The sequence below is a fragment of the Stigmatopora argus genome, chromosome 22, assembly GCF_051989625.1.
Source record: "Stigmatopora argus isolate UIUO_Sarg chromosome 22, RoL_Sarg_1.0, whole genome shotgun sequence".
Classification (NCBI taxonomy): Eukaryota; Metazoa; Chordata; class Actinopteri; order Syngnathiformes; family Syngnathidae; genus Stigmatopora; species Stigmatopora argus.
The window spans coordinates 1,875,124-1,883,001 of record NC_135408.1 but is presented as its reverse complement, the minus strand read 5'-3'; the positions used below and the strand labels follow the sequence as shown (position 1 = coordinate 1,883,001).

Genomic DNA, 7,878 nt, shown 5'->3' with positions numbered 1-7,878 from the left:
CACCACCACAGGTGTATGTTGAAAATGTAAGACATCTGGCAAATGGCGTCGGAAGATGTGGGGTAAGGATGTAAATATTTTTGGTTGGACTCCGTTTTTTTTTTTTTTTAACCTTATTGATTGATTATTTTCAGGAGTTTTTTTGCAAAGTCTGTGAGGTCTTGGGCAACGACACAGATACCAATTGGATTGTGCAACATTTATCGGTGTACATCCATCGGAAAAAAGTAAGGAGAACCACTGATGCCTCAATTGTCTTTTTTACTTTTGGATAGTTTTAACTGACTGTTTTCTCCTGTTGCAGATTGATTGCAGAAGTATTCTGCAGGCACTGAAACCGACTGGTAGTTATTACCAATTTGCCCAACTTGCAGATGATATCAAGCATTGTATCCATTATAATACCATGCATGGCTCCCCAAGAACCACTGTTCATTCTACCAGAAATGCTGCTCCGGCCACAGAATGAAGGAACGCACAGGTCAATTAAAAGATGTTTATACATGAATGTTTTCCTAAGAAAAGTTTTCCCATGCATGTCATCTTTCTATACAAAAGAGTTATACTGTACTTAATCAACATAAACAGTTCTTGAAGCCACTGCAATTCCAGATCATTGGAATTAATTTATTTTTTACTCTATTTAAGTGGCATATTTATTGTATTCCAACGGGAGAAATTGGAACATTAAATCATAGATTTTAGGAAGTGTGTTTGATTTTTCTTTTTCAATGGTGATGGTGCTTCATATTTTTTTGGTAGATGGATAGTTTTCATGATGTGATGAAAAAGGTGGAGAAAGGTTTTATTCAAAACACGTTTGCAGTTTAATTTCAGGATAGAACGAGCAGTAACTTTTGTTTATCAAGTAAAAAAACAAGACTTCAGTTCAAGTTCAAGTCTTTTTTACTTATTGTCATGTTAAAAGAAACTTTTAAGCATCCTGTTTTCATTATTTATTTCCATTTTACATATTTCAAATCAGCCTAAAAAGAAGATTGAAAATACAGTTTGGTTTTTAAAAAAAAATTCTATACAAAGAAAATATATTAATGATGGTGAATTGACAATTTAAGACTTTATATTATTCTTAAATAAACCAGATTGCTCTGTTTAAAATTATTTTTCATTGATACAGGTTCTGAATGAACAGGTATGCTGTCTGTTTAACAATAATAATTTAAAAAAAAAAAAACTCTCACAATCGCAAATATAGACATGGAAACAAGAATGGAAATAGTTCAATAGAGGGCAGTAGGGTGTCGTCATAGTTTTAAAGATAAATATATGGATCATATCTGTGCTCTGGTTTTGCGTTGGATTTATGAGCTGAGTAAAGGTTTCGATGACGGCCAAGACCAATGAAGCTACCCAATAGAAACTTGTTATCTTAACCCTTCCCCAAAAAGTAGCTTGTTATTTTCTTTGTTGGGAAGTCCTCTGTTTCTCTCGTCAAAAATTCTCACTAAAGACAAATAAGGAAAGCAGCTGCATTGCAGAGAGTATGCCAGGCCACCAGTTGGCAAATGAACTATTCTTTTATGCTACATGAGGTGAAAATAAGGCTGCAGGGGCTGCCATTTTTGGGGGGTTTGGCCATCGCTATTCAGGTTTTCATTGGCCCAAGAATTGTTTAAGCATATTTTTTTAATTTTGAAAAACCTTAAACTGTCAAATTTCGACTCCCCGCAAAAGTACAATTTTGGGGCTTATTTTTTTGTGCCAAGAATCCCAATATCTGTTTGTAATGTTCCTCTGCCTTACATTGGCTCAAAATGGTTTTTTTTGTATTTTTAAAATGTGTTTGCCAAAAGTTGACTAGCCCTAAATGTACACTTTTAGGGCATATTTGGGCTGCTCCAGGAGTCCTGATAACAGTTCTGAACGGTTCTCAGCGGTCTCTAGCCCAAAACTGTTTTCTGAACATTTTTGAATTTTTTGGGGGAAAAAGCCTTAGTCCCTTGGCAACTACATGTTGACTGTTGAAACACTCGCGGAATAATCATAGGGGCTTGGAGTGATCCCGTTTCACACGTCAATATTGTTGCCATGTCAACAAACTATAGTTTTTCGTTGAATAATTCTAATGGACAAGTGGTTAGCGCGTCTACCTCACAGTTCTGCGATCGATCCCACGTCCGGACCTTCCTGTGTGGAGTTTGCATGTTCTCTCTGAGCTTACGTGGGTTTTCTCTGGGTTTATGTGGGTTTTCTCCAGGTACTCCGGTTTCCTCCCACATCCCAAAAACTTCCAGCGTAGGCTGGTTGAACACTCTAAATTGCCCCTAGCTATGAGTGTGAGCGTGAACGGCTGTCCGTCTCCTTGTGCCCTGCAATTGACTGGCCACCAATTCAGGATGTCCCATGCCTGCTGCCCAAAGTCAGCTGGGATAGGCTCCAGCACCCCCCACGACCCTTGTGAGGATAAGCACTACAGAAAAAGAATGAATTGTACTTAAATCCTTCGCTACTGTTCACATTATACCATAAAAGTCTTCTCTATCATGTATTGATGACGTTTCATGATTGTGCTGCTGTTGCTCAACTCTCAAGGTGTGGGTCTGTCCAAAACGGGAAGATAACGCTGAACACCTATCTCTTTTTATCTAATCGCATATGAGCTGAACCAGTGCGAGCTGGAGAGATGAGGCGCTTGTTCCCCATCCCTTCGACCCAAATCTACCATTGCGTTGACACTGAATCAAAGTGTGTCACGCTCGCTGCATGTACTTCTTTCGAAATAATCCAACGTGGAAGAGTTGAAGTTCCGCTAAGTCTTTGTTTGACATTTGCTTCCTTAAAGCTTCTTCAATTTCGTCATACGCAGTTGGGTATGATGACAATTGGGCTTTTGTCTAGTCAATGATGATGCCTAAGTCTGATTTTATTTATTTATTTTTTTTTTATTTAAAAACAAGCTTTTGCATGTGGTGTGAAAGAGTTTATGAAAATGTTGGCCGTAGAAAGATGTTTGTTAAGGGAGCTGCCATTGACCTATATTTCTGATAGAAATGCAAGAATGTTGGCAAGAAGAAATGTGTGTGTAAAATTGACCCAAGTCAGGTTGCTTATTAACTAACTAGTCTGTTCATGTCAAACATTTGAGTCCTCACTCATCACAACAAAAGTTAGATACCAAACAAGGCGGGGGAGAATAACTGCCATGTGGACAATAAAATGTTGATTTCCAGACAGAAATGGAATCAAGTCACATGAGAATCTCAAGTAAGTCCTTAGTCAACCTCCAAAATGGATTGGAAGTGGACTTTCTGAACAAGAATAAGATTAAACACCATTAAATTGAAGTGACCAGAAGGAGACTAATCACTTTTGTTTTCAAATCCCATGCCACTCTCAAGTCATTTTGTCTTAGGGAAGTCCGAGGTTAAACCCCTGTTCCAAGCTGCCACTCAGCCGTTGGGCACACAGAGAGACACACAACCACTCATGCTCACAAATACACCACCACGGAGTGGGAATCTAACCCAGACTGCCCACACCAAAGTCAGGCGAAAGAACCACATCATCGGGTGGCTTACTTGGAGTTTTTAGTTTTAATGGAGAGTAATGCGATCTAATAATATCCTCACTGGTTTTTGTGTGAATGAATAACATTTTGAGTCTGGAGTCATCTGGTAAACCCATATCTTAGTTTTTGTCAAGCTCCAAGTCTTCAAAATAGTTGTTGCCTTAAACGAGACAACTCTTTTTGGACCTACAGCCTCTTTGGAAGCGTGGTGTTCCCGTGCGGTGAGCCATCGACACACAAGCTGGACATTGGAAGATCATTACCTAGCCACACCAATAAAAGCACATGCCCACAGCTACCAGGTGAAAGGTCCAACCATAAAGCAGTTTTTTTATTTGAAAAACGGCAGAAGCCTCACGCCCAGGTGGTAAACCGGAACTGCAGTCGCCTCATTGGTCCACTGTTAGCATCTTCAATAGGGGTTGGACACCAGAGCAATAAAAGCACATCGAGATTGGATATCTGCATCAGAGTAGAGATTGGGAAAAACAAGACGAGGACCATTGTGACGGGGAGCGACCTGACCAGGACCAACTTGACTTGGACGAGAACAAGTTAAGAGTTCAACCAGGCAAGGATCTTCCCGAGAAGCGAAGAACCAAAGCCAAGAGTCACCATGTCGTCTTTTGGCTTGGAGCTTTTGGGCGTGACGGTGGCGCTATTGGGTTGGGTCCTGAGCATAGTGAGCTGTGCGCTGCCCATGTGGCGGGTTTCGGCCTTTATCGGTGCCAACATCGTGACGGCGCAGGTCTACTGGGAAGGTCTATGGATGAGCTGCGTCTTCCAGAGCACGGGCCAAATGCAGTGCAAGGTCTACGACTCCATGCTGGCACTTCCGCAGGACCTACAGGCGGCTCGTGCTCTCACCGTGGTTTCCATCATTCTGGGGGTTTTGGCCTTGCTCATCTCTTTGGTAGGTGCCAAGTGCACCAACTGCATTGAAGACGAGGGCGTCAAAGCCAAGGTGACCATCACGTCCGGGGTGGCCTTCATCACGGCGGCGCTAACTCAGCTGGTGCCTGTTTCCTGGGCGGCCAACACCATCGTGGTTGAGTTCTACAGTCCCATCGTCCAGTTGGGGCAAAAGATGGAAATCGGCGCGGCGCTGTATTTGGGTTGGGCTGCTGCCGCGCTGCTGCTCGTAGGGGGGGCCATCCTGTGCTGTAGCTGCCCCCCTCGCGAGGAGACGGCCGGGAGATACGGGATTCGCCCCGTCAGCCGCGTGGCCTACTCGGCCGCCCCGGCCAGGTCCGTCGCTCAGAGTTCCTATAATAGGAAGGACTACGTGTGACCATCAGGAGACTGCTCGTCTCGGGTTCTTGTCTGGATGGACCCCCGTGTTGCCTTCGACTTGGAACCGCTGTTCTTATAGCTCGCACAAAGAAAGGAACAAAGAACCTGTCAGAAGTAGCAAGATGAAGGACCCAATGTGATGTTGTGGACCAGTCTGGAGGTCTTTGAATATTTATTTGAGTGGTAAGGACATTAGGAACTTTTCTAGTATCTGTGGGGTGTGTTGTCATGGAAACCACTGTGTGTTTATACTCGGACCAAGAAAATGAGTCAGATTATGATTTAAAAAAATATATTTTATGATTTCTGTCTCACAATCATTCTTTTCTTGTTTGGAAAATGACCTGGATTTTGCTCATTCTACAACATTCTAATAGTCTTTGTATTTGTATAAGATATAAACTATATTTTATGACTTGTTTTAGCATTTAAGATGGAGACATTCATGATATTTCTTTACAATGTTAGGTCATTAACAATGATCAATCTGACCTCACTGATGTCCACTGAGTTTATTGTTCAGCCATTATATATCTTTTTATAAAGTTTTTCTGTTTTGGGGGATTTTTTTCTTTTTTATCTTAACCAATGATTCTAATTTATTTTGTGCTGACGTCACAAAGTACTCCCGTGAAAGCCTTTTTATTGTTATACAATATTTGACATTTTATTTACGGTAGTAAAACTGTACTGAGAATGTCAATCATGTAAGCAGATGCTTGTATTTCAAGTTGAATAAACGCTGTTTGTTTCTATGTGATGTGAATGTCTGGCTTTAAATATTCAAATGCAATATTTCTTTTCCACCTGGCCAAGAAACCAGATAATAATCAGCGAGTCTTATTAAGACGAAGCCACATCCTATGCGTGAGTGAAAGGTGTCGCACTGTAGTCGACCCATCGCAGTGTAGTGTATTGCGACCGGGCTCCTATTTACACTGAGAGTCGTTTTTCCGGTTTGTCCCTTTGGGACTGTTTTCCCAACACTGATGCAACAAAAGACCACTGAGTGACTGAGCGCACACAAACTGTCGTAACGGAACACTGAAAGATCTTTCTGTCGAAAAAGAACGAATATACGTACTAAATTAAACAGTCGGGTTGATTTCTCCTCATTTGTTGTTTTGATTTCTGTTTTCCACTTTCAAGTTCCCTCTCAACTGTTTGTTTTCTAGATGGATCCATCTTCTCAACCACCCCCACCACGCGCAGGGCAACCCTCCCCCACCATGCGCACAGGTGCAGGTGTGTGTTTTTTGTTTGGTGCCTAGACAAGGGCGTCGCCCACTGTATAAATTGCAGTCGTTTTTGTGGCGCCGCCTCACAACGTCAACTTTCAGACCCTCATCATCCGTCTTCCGGGCTCCCAGAGCGCATCACCTCTTCCCGGGACAAAGGAGGACGTCGTCGAGGCTCGGCCATGTCGATGGGCACGGAGCTGGGGGGCATATGCTTGGGCGTGCTGGGCTTCATCATGTCCATCGTGACGTGCGCGTTACCCATGTGGAAGGTGACGGCGTTCGTGGGTGCCAACATCATCACGGCGCAGACCATCTGGGAGGGCCTGTGGATGAACTGCGTGACGCAGAGCACGGGCCAAATGCAGTGCAAGTTGTATGACTCCATGCTGGCGCTGCCTCAAGACTTGCAGGCGGCGCGCGCCATGATGATTGTGGCCATCATCCTGGGTGTCCTCGGAGCGCTGGTGTCGGTGATGGGCGCCAAGTGCACCAACTGCATCGAGGAAGAGGGTGCCAAAGCCCGGGTGATGATTGCGTCCGGCGTGCTCTTCCTCCTAGCTGGCTTGCTGGTACTCATTCCGGCCTGCTGGACCGCCCACGTGGTGGTGCGCAACTTCTACAGTCCCATCCTGACCAACCCGCAGCGCCGCGAGCTGGGCGCTTCACTTTACATTGGCTGGGCGGCCTCTGCTCTGCTGCTGATCGGGGGGGCCATCTTGTGCAGCAGCTGCCCGCCTAAAGAGCAACGTTACAAAGCCCCCAGGATGGCCTACTCGGCGCCGCGCAGTAACAACACCGGCTACGACCGCAAGGACTACGTGTGAAAGGTGTGACCTCTAGTTGTTTTCCACTTGAAGAGTTTAGCGATTCTCAATAGGTCCTTCCGAACAAATAAGACCAATTCAAAAAAAAAACAATTCCCCTTTCAATTTGTATCCAATATGTATCAAATCTGAATAGAGTTGCACGCATTTCATTTAATCTTATATACCGTACATGTGGGTTTTCGAGAAAAAGAAAATCACGTTTCACCAAAATATTTGACTTTATCAGCTTCACATTTTGTTTGCCGTCTGTGTGTGTTAATGAGCGAGTGTGTATTTTAGTGTTGACTGCGTGGTTTTTTTTTCTCATTTATTTTTCGTAACGTTTAAATACTTGTGTGTACATTTGTGTATGTGCGTGTGAGACCACAGTGAGGCTCTCTCACAAAGACTCCGACATGAAGTTCAAATCTTCCTGCTTGGCTTTTTTCCTCTTCATTCTGTCTGTGTGTGTGTGTGTTTGTAGGTGTTGTGTTTCACTGAAACTGCATTTCAACAAGCGAGCTGAGGCACCTGCTCTCATTTTACATTTGCTTCTTCCTTGTGTGCGTGTGTGTGTACTTGGGGATGTGTGTGTCCGTGTGAAATATTTGCTTAGAGCTCGACTGAAACTGAAGATGTTGTGTGATGGCTGCAGGCTGCTCACTGACAGTTTCACTGTGGCTGGGTGGGGTCAACATGCACTTCATTAGAACATTTATGTGATATATTGTATCTTAATTATGATTCTAATATGAATGACTTAACGTCGTGTAATTTATTGTGAGACCACAAGTTTTAGAGATTCATAGCTGTGTTGTCTTTAAGGTTAATGCCAGTACACGAATTGTATGTGAGAGATTAAAAATGTTATTACTAAAATATTTTTTTTTCAAATGAAATAGTGCTGGATTAAATGTGGTTATTCATTTTTTTGCTTGACTTGTATCATATTTCAATAAAAGTTGGTGGTCTATATAAAGTGTGAAAATGATGACCAGGGACTTTTTAA

The 7,878-nt window shown here is 43.0% G+C and overlaps 2 protein-coding genes across 2 annotated transcripts; both read left to right on the top strand.

The window, feature by feature from the left end:
* The first annotated feature begins 134 nt into the window (after positions 1-134).
* On the top strand, positions 135-7,799 carry LOC144067872 (claudin-4-like). The gene is made up of 3 exons (XM_077591920.1): positions 135-227; positions 305-481; positions 5,998-7,799. Exons 2-3 carry the CDS (start codon positions 466-468, stop codon positions 6,885-6,887), a joined length of 906 nt encoding a protein of 301 aa, XP_077448046.1. The 5' UTR covers positions 135-227; positions 305-465; the 3' UTR covers positions 6,888-7,799.
* On the top strand, positions 3,734-5,582 carry LOC144067873 (claudin-4-like). Its single transcript, XM_077591921.1, has 2 exons — positions 3,734-3,831; positions 3,949-5,582. Exon 2 carries the CDS (start codon positions 4,146-4,148, stop codon positions 4,818-4,820), a length of 675 nt encoding a protein of 224 aa, XP_077448047.1. The 5' UTR covers positions 3,734-3,831; positions 3,949-4,145; the 3' UTR covers positions 4,821-5,582.
* Positions 7,800-7,878: the final 79 nt, after the last annotated feature.